Genomic DNA, 14733 nt, shown 5'->3' with positions numbered 1-14733 from the left:
GCGCGTGGTACTCCCAAGTAGACACAAGGCTGATCACCCTCCTGTTTTTTGTGCTTATTGTTACGTGTAATACATGCATTGACTGATTGCTTGATTGTGTGCGTGTGTAAAGTGGGGAAAATGGGGAAGAGTGGGGTGAAAAGAGGGACTTTGGGCAAACGTCCAGAGCCAAATTCCATTTCTCTCATAGGCTTAGTTATTTGTATGGCATGGTTTTCTATGGCGCGGGCTTGGTCCAGAACCATGAGCCGCATCTTAGGCAACTTGACTGTATTTTGCCTCGCATGGGAAATCTCACTCACCATGGGTCAGCTTGGCTAACGGCTCACCAAACTGGGTCGCATGTTAGGCACTTCTGGCCCAGCATGATACCACCGTAAGTATGGTGGTTATGTGGGTTTATGTACATATGCTGTCGAAATATGTGTGAACTGTCCGCATCCATTCATTTTTATATTCTTTCATTTAGTCATAATATCTACATTCACTCCTCTGTCTGTGGTCAAACTACCATATTGCAAAACTTCTGCCCATCAGAATTCTCTTATTCCCTGAACTGATCTCTTTGAGATCCGCTTCTCCAGAGCAGTTCCCCCAAGCTTCAGCCTATGGCTGTTCAAGTCCAACTGTTACATATTTTTCATGAATGGCGGACACCTGTAATCTGGTGTATGGATTATTATTTTTTTTTAATATTATTTGTTTTTCCTTCCACTATTTTGTTAAAAAAAGAAAAAAAATTAGCTGTCGCTGCCTCTCTTCAGCCCAGGGTGCTGGCAGTGTTGGTGATAAGTTGTGTTGTTTTGCTTACTTTATGTAAAAGAGTACTTGTAGTGTTTTGCTTTCTTTATGTAAAAGAGTACTTGCAGTAACTTATATCTGTTTTTTCCAGCCATGCTATGCTCTGGTAGATGAACTGTTGTGTGGTGCAGTGGGAGGAGAGGATTATCCAGGCTTCTCACACTTGACTGGTTGTGCTGACTGTGTCCTGCCTCCAGACCAACATTCCCTCCAGGTATCACATTCTCACCCTTTACTCTCACAACAGTACAGGTAATTCTGTTTCAGAAATAGCTTTTCAGAATAGGAAATGTAATCCATCTTAAGTTGGCTTTTTGCCAGCAACATCCTTGACTTGAATTTAGGAAAACTTTTGGTTGTGAGGATGATGTCATGTGTGGAGTTGAGCTAAAAATTTTGAAGGCTTGAATTAGCTTAGCTTACTGCTACTGGACACTGATGAGAGCCTATGTATGGTGGCACTGTGTACCGTGGGTAGTGCTGAGCAGCTTTAACCTTCACCCATGAGCCAAATCTTGTATTTCCATGCACCTCGCCATGGGAAAGGATCCTCATCTGATGCTAGGAGGGCACTGTCTTCCATAAGGGGACACCAGTTCCTTGCACAGAGTATGTACTGTACTATACCTGCAGGGTGGTCATAGAGAAGCAGTTCCTTTCCTGTGACTGATAGGCTTGCTTTGCCAGACAGACTAGGGTTAACTCCATAAGTATGCAAATCTCCCAGCCTGGGTACCACTGGAACAGCAAAAAGGGTCTGGTTTTTAACTTTTACTGAGATAAATTTTTTTCTTACAGATTTCAAGAGCTTGAATTTACACACCTGAAAAAGTATATTTCCTTCTCATATGACTAATGTTTATTGTACCACAATATTGACTGTCAAAGAATGTTAAGAATAAAAATTGTTACCCCTCACATATAGAGAGAAAATAATCTTTAAGACCAAAATTTACTTTGGTACACAAAGTAAATTATGGTCGTATAGATTTGAAATGCTTGATTTTACACTCCAGAAAATGTATATTTCACTCTCATATGTGTAATGGTTACCGCACAATCGACCGTGAAAATTAAAAAAAAGTCACTCATTATGAGTGACACTAAGAAGGGGGAATAGGGAGGTGGAGGGAGTGTGGGGGGCATCAGGAGGGGGGGAAGGGAGGAAGTATGCCTGCCACACATAGCCAATAAGGTCTAGAGGGGATATGAGGGATAGTTTGGGTGGGAGGGGACACAGAGGGTAGGATCCAATGGGGCAGAGCCTGAGGGAGGTGGAGAGATGGCTGAGGGGAGGGGATCAGATCATGCTTCCCACCACCGGATCTCTTAGTTTCCATTGGCTAGGTACCATTTCCATCATAAAAGAGGCAGGGTTACAGCTGTCCAGTTTTATGTAACCTTGCCACAATCATGGGACATAGGGCTTTATGTACCAAGCTCGTAAAATAATGATCGTTTTCATGATGCTTATAGGGTTAAGCAGTAACATCAACCATAGCTTACCAAGTCCAGCCTTTCCTTACCTCTTCTCACCTTACCTTACCTAATTCAGGGTGAGCTTGACAAATTTGCGGAAGGTGCGGACTCCACGTATGGGTGTGTGACACTGCGAGGGCGAGTGGTGTGTGGGACACGTAACTTCTGGTCTCTTTCACACACTGAACTGGTACTGCTCCCTCTCCTTGCCACCTCCAGCCCTTTCACCGCAGCTCGAGACCTCCCTATCTACCTCCCTAACAAGAGTCCCAATGTGAGTAACACTGTGCAGGAATCCCGTGTTTAATAATATTTTGATGAAAAATTTTGATTTAAAAAAAAAGTCCTATTCTGAACAACAATTCCCTGTTTCTTCTTTAGTGATTTGGTTGAGATGCAAAAAGTATGTGAATATGATAAGCTTTTTTTATATTTTTATTTTTTTATTTGTTTATTTTTTTAACTATGAAGTTAAAACAAGTGTGTGATTTGTGTGTAAAATAATAACATTCTTGTGAGTAAATAAAACTTGCCATAGGAAGTCTTTTCCATCATGTTACCTTGCACTTTTAATTTTCTTATGGTATAATTTAAAGTGAAATTCACATACAGGACAATCCCAGTTAACTGGGCGGCTTGGGGAATTTACCTTCCCGTTACAGATTTTTCCCATAGTTCTGATATTCAAATCTATACAAAGGCGATAATTATCACAGCAGTAAATACAATTCAGGTACTCACCACTCACATCAGGGGCCACACTAAGAGATTCCACCTGAAAAATTGCCTTGTAAACACACACCATGGTCATAATGCACATGTATGCAATGCCTTGCAGTACTGCACAATGCACAAGTCCATTCTCATAACTACTGAATAATTTGTTGTATGTACTGTGCTTATAAAAATGGAAAACTAAAGAAATAAAATCCTGAATATTTATCGGTGAATTATCACGACACCTGTGTCCCCACATGACCTTTGTTTACGGTCCCGGCCCTGACTGACCGCCACCATTCCGCCACTCATCTGTTTTGCACCATTCTGTTAACTACCGAAGTATTCGTTGTATATACTGTAGTCATAAAAGTGGAAAAATAAAGAAATAAAATCTTGAACATTTATTGGTGAGCTGATGTTAAGACTGCACTGTAGAATATCAAGACCCCTGTGCCCCCACACAAGCTTTGTTTACGGTCCCGGCCCCGACTGACCGCCACCATTCCACCTTCACCCGCCAATCAGCTGTTTTGCATAAAATAAAATACATGATGTACATAATTGCAAGCATATTTTTTTTTTCTTCCATATAAGTAAACCTTCATTCCTATTAACATTTTTTTTTTCATTTCTGCCAGCACACATGCATTCTAAGATGAATTTATGTGGTACAAGTTAGAGTCGGTCCGTTAGGAAGAAAAACACCAGCGTTTGCTGTTTGCTGATTTGCTCTCTCCTGAGATGTTTGGTTTACAAATTCCATGCCTGTCTTTGAAACGATTCAACCATCCAATACCGAAATCACACTCGACTTCTATATTTATTTTACTGTGAAACTCTCTTGCTTTCTCTTGTATAAGAGGACCAGAAATAGGTGCTCCCTTAGATCTTTCTAAGCAAAACCACTCGAACGATGAAGAGTATTCCTTTTATCAATGGACTTACTTGTCTTGCTTTTCATGAAAAATTCATTGAGCTTGGATGCTTAGGCCTTGATATCATAAATCGTTGAATGTCCTACTTGTACATTATATTCCGTCATCATTGTTTTATAATGTTCGCCTTTTTCAAATCTATTGCATATGCCCAGCTTCTGTTTCAAGGTAAGCACGACACGCTTACGTTTAGTTTGCTCTTTAGGCATTTTGGAGTGTTGAAATTACCGTCTATCAGAGCAACACAACAGCAGGAGAGCTTGTTTACTGTCTGGTGGTAAAAAGCAGACTGGTGATATGTGGAAATTGTGGAGGGTGTGGAGATGACTGAATTCAAGTAGGGGAAAGAGGGAAGAGGAGGGCTGGTTAAGAGGATTTACTAGGGATTTACATTAGCCAGAAATGCCTTCACCTCGCTTAGTCCGACTTCACCCAGCCTCCCGTGACACAATAAAACGGCGGTTTGGCGGTCCATTCAAATTGGCGCACAGCTATAACTTACTGACATTTTTACCAGCCCTTGAATTTTCCAGTTTTTCTGAGTATTCCGTTTGTCTGGATACCGGATAGCAGGGATTGTACTGTATTGCGGTTTATGCTGGCAGTATGTGGTTTTGAAGATTAGAGATTGCTTTTGGACTCTAGTTAGGCAAAAATATCCCCCACAGAGCCAACTCTGGGGCCCCTGGCAACCTATCACTATTAGACCTGTGTCATAAGATGTTCACTTAGTGATAACATAATTAACTATTATTTTCAGCGATGAACCCTGTCAGTAAGTGAATGATACCTTTATTGAAGCAGCTACATTAAGTTCTTTTTATGAGTAATCCTACTTTATTTTTTATTTATTTATTTTTTAAAAATCAGTATTCCATCTGTCCATCATCTAATCCTGTGTTGCCTCATGAAGAGCGAAGGAACCTGAGGCTAGGCAAGTTGGTCCTGATATTTAAGATGAGAGTGACAGATTGATGTAGTGCTGCTCTCAGTTGTCTGCCCTTTCCTTTCCTCCCTCTTTTCCTTCCTTCCTCTTCTGCCTTTCTTTACTTCATGCTTTCCTCGTCCTTCTGCCTATGGGTGACTTTACACTCCCTCTTTGTCTCTCTTTTCTTCATTCTTTCCAGTTCCTTCTGCCTATGGGTGACTCTACACTGAGTGACAAGCCAAATGGTTTCCTGTTCACCAGGAAACCGTTTACTACGTTGGGTGGTAACCATATAACCAAATTATGGTGCCTGGTGGTTTAGTGGGTAATTGCAGCACTCCAATCGGATTGAGCTGGTGAAGGTTTATATCCAAGGGGCCGTTGGGGTTATTGCTCACATAATGCCACTCAGGGATGAGTGAGGCTGGTCACTCTCATCTTAAATGTCAGGATGAACTTGCCTAGCCCTGGGCTCTTATGCTCCTTGTGGGGCAACGTAGGATTGGCTGATGGATGGAGTGACAGCCTCACTCATCCCTGAGTGGCATTACTGTATGTGGGATGTAAATCCCAATCACCCCTTGGATATAAACCTGCACAGGCTCAATCCAACTGGAGTGCTTTAATTATCCACTAAACCACCAGGTGCCATAGCATGGTTATATGGTTACCACCCAGCATAGTAAATGGTCTCCTGGGTTACAGGAAACCATTTAGCTTGTCACTTAGTGTAGAGACCATAAGGCAGTGCTACATTGAGTGAGTGGATGATGGGCACCCCACCTTACCCTACAAAATTCACTGGTATGCTGTGTTGTGGTAACTATGGTATTTTTGTGTAAAACATGAAATTTATATTTTGATATAATGTTTTTCATTAAATAGTTTGGTATGTTGCAGGTACCTTTCCGGCTGCTAGTGGTTGGACTGACAGGCCAGGTTTCTGTGCTGGTATTATGTGGACCCACCCCAACGCTCTCAGAAACTATCCGTGCTGCTACCTCTTTTTGGGCGCCCTCTTACCAAATCCTTGAAGCTCTCTCATCACTACTTCCTTGGAATGTGGCTCCCAGCGTACTGTCACAGCTTGATAATGCAGTCATTGGGTAAACTATTGTTACTGTATGCGCAGTACTGTGTTATGTGATAGGTTAAGTAAGCCCTTAAACCTGTCTTTGCTGTTACCAACTTGTATTCTTTTAAAAATTTGCCCATAACAGTCATACAAAGTAATGAATGCATACTCACTAATTCAGTCCCTAGTAATGTTTTGTACCTTACATTCAGTTTTGTATAAAGGACTTCAGCATTAACAAAAGAAATCTTCTCTTTACAGGTTTGTTCTAGTCAATTATGATAGCAAGAAGTGTGTGAGCTGTGTCCACCTGAGTGAGGAATCCAGATCTCGGTGTGTGAGTGCTAGTAAGAAGATATCAGCACTTCAGTCAGTTTACCGCAGCCTTGTGGGGCCTGTTCTGCAACCACCAGCCATGCCTCCAGAGGACTTTCCAACCTGGGTATTTTTATTTTTCAATCCAGTTTTTTAACATCCTCATCCGAATTCAGTTCCGTGGTAATAAATGGGATGGGTAGGATAAAAAAAAAAAAATGGGGAAAAGAGCATAACCCTCTTGCGCTTGTGACGTATGTGTTTATGATTGCAAAGCACTGAGTAATGGCCCCCATAACATGGCCTGTTAAATTCCATAACATCTGTATGTATTGGGATATGGTTTGTTGGCGTATATGCATTCTCTGAGCCTGGTATACCTCACTGGGAAAGTAAAATAAGTTCCACCCACCAACCAATGACAGTTCAGACAAATGATGTCATCTGGAACATCACTGCTTGCCACAAAGTTTTATTGGCTCCTACTTTGTATTTGGCTTTCAATTTGTGTTTGGCACACGAGGGGGTAGGATTACATCGATCGTCGTATCTGTGCATTGCCATATTGGGAATTTATTGTGATTTTTTTCTGTGATTGTTTTCATGAATACACAGTCATGTCAGACAGTAGTGATGAATGTTCTGATGCATTATATGTGCCAGGGGAGTCCAGTGAGGATGATAGTACTGACAGTTAGTTATCACTAAGTGATAATGAATCATGGAGGGAAGATGACCCGATTGAGGAGAGTGGGTGGAAGTATCTGGTGAACATTTTTGCAGACCAATGGCCAGACGCCATTCTTGCCTTCAGTGACAGTGCTGCCCAGGATATAATGCCTCCTACTTTTGCTTCCCCTGGGGCTGCTTTTAGTCATTTTCTTGATGATGAAGTGATGTCAAAATTGTGTTCATGGGTGAATGAGAGGGCTGATGTGTACTGGGCTGTGAATCCTAGTAAAAGTAAAGTAGCCTACATGGCCTAAAATGGAGACCAGTTACAACTGATGAAATACATGTTTTCATAGGACTGTTGATGGTGATGGGGGTGTTACTGTACCCAAATATGCACATGAACTGGTCTCACAGTGTGTGTTATGGAGGCTCCCAGGGCTAAGTTGTGTGTCACACACACACACACACACACACACACACACACACACACACACACACACACACACACACACACACACACACACACACACACACACTGAACCTGTCAGAGTGACCCGATGGCACTTTGATAGGGCAAACTGGAATGAATTTAGAAATTATCTTGCCGATATTCCATGACAGTCTTTCTTCTCTAGTGATGCCAGTTGTACCCAGTTCCACATTTGCAGCTTAATACTAGCTAACATGGATTTATTCATACTAAGTCAACAGTTCACTAAAAGATCGAATTTTCCAAAATGGTTTGATAGCAACTGTGCCAGAGTAACAGCCCAGAAGTCATTAGCATATAACTCTTACTTACAGTAAAAAACATCTGAATCACTCTCTCAATTTAAAATTGCTAGAAATCATGCAAAAGCTGTAATAAATCTCACTAAATCAAACTTTCTTCAAAATCAAGCATCAAAACTACTTAACAACCCTAATGACAATAGAATATTCTAGTCAGCTCTCATTTCTTTCAATAATAACTTTAACAGTCATCATCCATTCCCCCACTAAAATCTTCAGATGGCAACATTACAAATGACTCACGTGGGAAAGCAGATATCTTTGCCAGTACACTTGCCAGAAATTCTACCATAGCCAGAACGTCCCAGAACTAGAACTTGACTCTCACAAAATTGTTCCACTTAAAATACAGACAAGAACGTAAAATCCATCCTAGAATCTCACTCTCATAAACTATTTGACTTTCATCTTAAATTCACTCTCATCTTAAATGTCGGGACCAGCTGCCTAGGCCCGGGCTCCTACACTCCTCATGGGGCAATGTAGGATTGGATGTTGGATGGATGGATGGATGGACAATTTACCCACCAACAAAGCTCCAGGCCCAGGTGGAATTCTGCCAATTGTTTTGAAAAAGTGTTCCCCAGACCTTGCCTCTGTTCTTGCTAAATTATTGAGACTATGCATACGTACTTCTTCATTCCCTAATTCATGGAAAGAAGCCAATATCCACCCAATTCCAAAGAAAGAAAGTTCCTCTGACCCCTCTGATTACAGACCAATAGCTGTCACATCTTCTGTTGGTAAGGTATTTGAAACTTTAATTAATAAGCACATTGTTAAACATCTTGACTCCAACAACTTAATTAGTGATAGACAATATGGTTTTTGCCATGAAGGATCCACCATTGACATACTCAGTCTCCTGTCTCATACCATCCAGCAATCAATCAACGTACATGGAGTAACTCATGCAGTAGCCATGGATATTTCTAAAGCTTTCGACAGAGTATGGCACCGTTCCCTGTTGTCCAAACTCCCTTGCTATGGACTAAAGTCTTTTGTTCGTTTGATTTCCTCATATCTCAGTAACAGAAAAATAAGAGTAAAAGTAGATGATATATATTCCAATTTCCACTCAATTAATGCCGGTGTGTCACAGGGGTCAGTTCTTGCACCAGCCCTGTTCCTCGTTCATATTAATGATCTCTTATGTTACCCACAATCCCATCCATTCATATGCAGATGACTCAACACTTCATAGTTCATTCACACTCAGACACCCATTTACAAAATCTAATATCTCCAACTCTTAACTCAGTACAGCCATTTCCATAAATCAAGACTTATCTACAATCAGTGAATGGGGACAAAACAACCTTGTCTCTTCTAATGCTAGTAAAACTAAATATATACAATTTACTAATAGACATGTATTGCCAGATTCATATATTACCCTCAGTGCTATAAATATTCCCATCTCTAAAAGTATTGAAATTCTTGGTGTCTCACTTAACAATGCCCTCATCTGGACCTCTCATGTCAGATCGCTTGCTAAAACCGCCTCAGAGAAACTTGGATTATTGTACAGAGTCCGTAACTTCTTCACTGACGAGCAGTTAGCTGTAATTTATAAGAGTCTTGTGTGCTTTCAGCTTGAATACTGCCCACCCTTATGGAATGGATGTGGAGAGGTTGCATTAAAACAACTAGACAAAATTCAGAACAAAGCTGTTAGAATTATTAATAACCCTGGTATTACTAATAAACTGCCTCCCGTACAAGTAAGAAGGAATGTTGCCTCCCTTGCATAATTTTACAGATTTTTTTATACCAAATGCTTAGACGAAGTTGCGTCCATGGTGCCACCTCTCCAATCCTTCCCTTGTGCTACACGGGCATCTGGTGGCGCTCATGACTGGAATGTCACTCAGCCATGTTGCAGAACTTTTGCCTATCAGAATTCCCCAAACTGCATCTCTCTGGAACTCGCTTCCCCAGAGTTATTTCCCTCAAAACTTCAGCCTACAGCTGTTCAAGTCCAACTGTTACATGTATTTTATGATCAGAGGACACCAGTAATCTGGTGTATGGAATAGTTTTTTTTTTATTCATTTGTTTTTCTTTCCTCTGTTCTGTTTAAAAAAAAAAAAAAATATTCCACTGTACCCCCTTGCTTATAGTAAGTAAGATGTGTGTATGTAATGAATATACATGATATATATATTGCATTTATAAAGAAAGGGAACATATGACACTTTACTGAAGACAAAATATTGTATGTATTTACTGCTAAGTACAGTATTCCATATGCACGTTTATGGTCGGGGGGGGGGGGGGTGAGCTACGTGACTCCTGCGGCATGGGTGTGAATGGGTTAAAAGGAACACTATCACCAGAGTGTTCAGTAAAACTACCTCTTTGAAGAAACACTTCATAATGACAGGTTTAAGAACAAGTTCCAGCAATCCCAGCATTATTGTCAATTGTGGCCCCAGGGTCATCTGCATGCGAAGTTGTTGGACTGCTAGCTGAAATTGCTCTTTTCCTATTGTCCGCCATCCTCATTTTAGGAGATTAGGTGGGAGTGCCCATTATCCACTCACTCAGTATAGGGATGCCTTATTGTCTGAGTGACAAGCCAAATGGTTTCCTGTACCCAGGAAAAAATTTACTATGCTGGGTGGTAACCATATAACCGGAGTTTTTGGCTGGGTTAAGTGTCCCCCAGATTCCACTATCCAAAATGGCTTAATCATGGCAGACGTTTCAATGAGCCTCGGAAGGCCCATTACCTGCCCAGGGCCCAAACCAAAAGGGCAAATTCGCATGGCCATGTGGAATGTGAGAGGTGTGAATGAGGAGGGCAAGAGGGTGGAAGTGGTGATTGTGTTCAAGAGTGTGAGATATGCCGTGATGGCATTGAGTGAAACAAAGATGAAAGGGTGTGAAATGAAGGAGTGGGAGGGTGTGAAATGTGTAAGATTGGGCATGAACAGATGAGGAAGATGCATGGAAGGAGTTCCTTTGCTGGTGAAGAAGGTGTGGCAGAGTGAATTGAGAGATTACAAATGTGTCACCTCAAAATGTATGTACGGTATGTCAGTTTCAAGTTTCAGAAGGTGAAAGTGGGAGTGATTGTAGTGTATGCACCTCGTGATGACAGGAGTGAGAGAAAGAAAGACAGGTTTTGGGATGAGCTGGATGAAACAGTGGGAGAAATGCCCAGGAGCTATAAAGTGATCGTAATGGGCGATATGAATGGAAGAGTAGGCACTGTGCCTGAGGATGGCATAATGGGTTGCAATGGAGTACCAGGAGAAAATGATAATGGAAAGCGACTGCAGGATATGCGTCAGGAAAGGAGGTTATGCATTTATAACTTGTATTTCAAACACAAAGATGCACATAAATATACATGGTATAGAGGGAATGGGGATTGTGCTGAAAGGAGCCTGATTGATTACGTGCTTGTAGAGAGGTCGATGCTGGGAATGATTGCCGATACGAGGGCTGTGAAAGGATGATGTGTGGGTCAGTCAGATCATATGATCGTGGTATGCAAGATCAAGCTGAGAGGAGTGAGGTGGACCAGGAGAGAGAGGAGCAGTCAGGGAAAAAGACTGAAAGTCAAGAAGCTGAGGATCAAAGAAATGGCAGATGAATACAGGACCAAAGTAGGGGAGAAGTTAGAATTAGTGAATTGCAATGAAATGGGTCTGGACAGCCAGTGGAATGCATATAGGGACTGCCTAGTTAGGAATGCTAGAGCGGTGTGTGGTGTGGCAAGAGTAACAACAAAGAAAGGTATAGCATGATAGGACGAAGAGGTTAAGAGTGCAGTGGAGGAAAAGAGGAAGAAGTAGCTAGAGTGGTTACAGAACAGGGGTTCATATGAAAAAAGAACTGAATATATTGAGAGCAAGAATCACAGAAAGAGACTAGTGAAGAGGAAAGAGAAGGAGGTAAATGATGATCTAGGTAGAAAAACGAATGCAAGCCTCTCTGAAAGCTGGAAGTTATTCTGGAAAGATGTGTGGAAATGTAGAAGTGACACCTAAAAGAAATGAGCAAGTGTGAAGGATGTAAGTGGTAGATTATTAACCCATGAGGATGAAGTAAGGACCAGATGGAAAGAATATTGTGAAAGCCTGATGAATGGGAATAGAGAGAGCTGAGCAGCTATAAACATGATTGGTTTTGAGAGTGTGCATAGAAGGAATGCGGTGCCAGGAAATGTGACACTCGCACAGGTGAAGAACACCGTGAAGCAGCTGAAAAATGGGCAAGCGGCTGGGGTTGATGAGGTGTATGCAGAGATGATTTAGTGAGTGTAGAGAGTGAAATGAAGTGCTTGTTGGAGATATATAGGAAAGTGCGGATGTGTGAAACTGTGCCAGCAGAGTGGAAAAAAGCTGTGATTGTACCATTGTACAAAAATAAAGGTGAGTGAATTGAGTGCAAGAATTTTTGTGGCATAAGTTTATTGAGTGTTGTAGGAAGTTATATGGAAGAATTATTATAGAGAAAGTAAGAGAGATATCAGAAGTCCTAGTGAGTGATGAACAGGGTGGCTTTAGGAGTGGCAGAGGATGTATGGATCAAACATTTGCAGTGAGACAGATAGTGGAGAAGGCTTGTGAGAAGGACTTTAAGGTGTTTATGGCATTCATGGATCTGGAAAAAGCATACAACAAAGTAGACAGAGAAGGATTGTGGAAGGTTTTGCGTATGTACGGTTTACAGTAGATGGTAAGCTGCTAGGTACTGTCAAGAGTTTTTATGATGGTAATGAGGCATGTGTAAGAGTAAATGGGCTTCTAAGTGAATGGTTCAGATCAGTGTGGGCATGCAACAAGGTTGTGTGATGTCCCTATGGTTGTTCAATGTACAGTATACTGTATATGGATGGGATGATGAGAGAAGTAAAAACACGAGTATTGGAAAGAGGGATGGCGCTGGTAATGAATGGTGATAGATGGAATATCTCAAATTTGTTGTATGCTGATGATGCAGTGCTACCTGCAAATAGTGGCAAGAGCTTGATAGACTAGTGCAGAGTTTTGCTGGTGTCTGTAAATGTTGTGCCTTGAGAGTAAATGTAGAAAAGACTGAAGTGATGGTAATGGAGAGAGAAGGTGACTCCCAGTATGATGTTATAATGAATGGAGAGTGGAATAGGTGAGAGAGTTCAAATACCTGGATACAGTGAGAAAAAAGAGAGGAAAATATATAAAAGAAATGGAAAGTAGGGTGACACAAGGAAGGAAGGTAGCTGATGCCGTGAAGGCCTTGATAAGAAACAGAGGCTTTAGTGTTGCAGTTGTACAAGGCGTACATGAAGGAGTGTTAGTGCCAGCTTTAACATATGATGTGAGACTATGGTGTGGCATGAAAATAAAAAGTCAAAAGTGAGGGCAGTAGAGATGGGGCAGCTGAGGAGTGTATGTGGAGTACAGAGAGTGGATAGATTATGAAATACTGTAATGTGATTCATGAAAGATGTGGAGTGAAGAAGTCTGTGGACATCAGAATCAGAGAGAGTGTGCTGAGATGGTATGGTCATGTGGAGAGAATGAATAACAACAGAGTGGTGAAAAAGGTATATCTGAGCGAATTTGAAGGAGGGAGGAGGCAAGGTAGGCCAAGGAGAAAGTGGAGGGATATGGTAGATGAGTGTGTGAGGAAGAGAAGTATGGAAGTCGGTGAAGCTAGGGGACTGACAAGAGATTGAGCTGACTGGATGAATGTTGTGAGAAGAAGTGCATGATCAGGGATTTGGCCCCCCTTTTTAAAGTGACAGCGTCCGGATTGACTCAATCGGATACGTTTATTTGAAGGTACAGAACGTGGTGAAAGTTTTTGGCATATCAGATAGAGCCAGGATTCAAGGGGCTTGAATGATGATTAAATGGAAGCATGGCCCATTGGAGTGGGCAAACTTGAGCTGTCTGGATGTTGCTGCTCCTCACTGTGCCTTAGGGTGGGAAAAGAGGTCCAGATGATGATGATGATCATGGAAGGGAGATGAGGGATGTTTGTTTAACTGCTTTCTGGTTTTGTTGGTCCCAAAGAATGAAAGTTTTCCTATCCAGCAGAATTCAAATGGATAATGAGAGCATGGTTTCACAGGTCCACCCAGACCACCAGCCACGAGAGTCATATATGAATGCTGAGAGCTACAAGGTCTATGTGGTGCAGTCGTCCCCATACCATCTTCTAGTCCTCTTCCCTCCTGCTCTCCCAATCCATATAGCCAGGTGAGGAAAAGTGTTAGAATCACATGTCATGTTCTGTTTGCTTAGAAAACAATGATGATCAGTACTGTAATGATGACGAACACATTGGTAGGTAAGGAGGAGTGTTGTACAGTATTTTGGAATTAGGGAGAGAGACTTGATTTAATTATTTTTATCTTCCTTTAACCCAGATCCCAAAAGTTATCCCACGTAGGCTGAAAAGATCCTTTGATCTCATGAAAGACTTGAAATAGAGGAGAAAGGAAGTCCCAGGTAGTTTCTTTCCTTGTAAGGAGTATGAGGCTGCTTGCAAAGCATTTACTACGGAGTGGAGTCAGATCCCACGGGGCCTAGGCTGTATTGTATCAGTGTATGGGGAGAGGAGAAAAAAAAAAAAAGTACATAAATGGCGATTAAACAGGGTGTCATTGCGATTTAGCAGCTCTCCACTTTGTATTGGCATATTCATTACCTGTGTCATATCATAACTGGTTTATGGGTCTGCTCGATCACACAGAGTGGGGTAGCACAACAAGAACAACATAGGGTGTAAACTAATACATATGGTATATTACAGTTACTAATAACTTGTATTTATATTCACAGAAATGTGAGCCTCAGGACCCTATCAGTATTCACTAAGGGTAAAACTCCCAAGCTTTGATGGTGCCCCAGTGCAACAGAGTTTTTCGAAGACAGTACAAAATGCGCTTTCTGTAATGTGTGGCAAAACCTCCTCAGTGAATGGTTGTCCCTTCCTGGATGCACATGCAGTGAAAGATTGTAGAGTCTGGTCATTAATTTCTATCAGTTTTTGCTGGGTAAACGTACATT

At 41.5% G+C, this 14733-nt stretch overlaps 1 protein-coding gene across 1 annotated transcript in view; it reads left to right on the top strand.

The window, feature by feature from the left end:
• Nucleotides 1-14733, top strand: part of fy (fuzzy planar cell polarity protein-like protein) — a 28943-nt gene extending 14210 nt beyond the window's left edge. The window contains exons 4-9 of the mRNA XM_080273544.1: nt 893-1015; nt 2357-2554; nt 5764-5969; nt 6200-6380; nt 13793-13920; nt 14506-14733. Of these exons, the coding sequence (XP_080129670.1) occupies nt 893-1015; nt 2357-2554; nt 5764-5969; nt 6200-6380; nt 13793-13920; nt 14506-14563 (894 nt within the window). The 3' untranslated portion in view covers nt 14564-14733. The remainder of the gene's footprint in view (nt 1-892; nt 1016-2356; nt 2555-5763; nt 5970-6199; nt 6381-13792; nt 13921-14505) is intronic.

This window comes from Coenobita brevimanus, chromosome 55 (assembly GCF_032717465.1).
Source record: "Coenobita brevimanus isolate Jiangsu-jjx chromosome 55, ASM3271746v2, whole genome shotgun sequence".
NCBI lineage: Eukaryota > Metazoa > Arthropoda > Malacostraca > Decapoda > Coenobitidae > Coenobita > Coenobita brevimanus.
The sequence above is the reverse complement of the archived record's forward strand: the minus strand, read 5'-3'. Positions and strand labels throughout refer to the sequence as shown.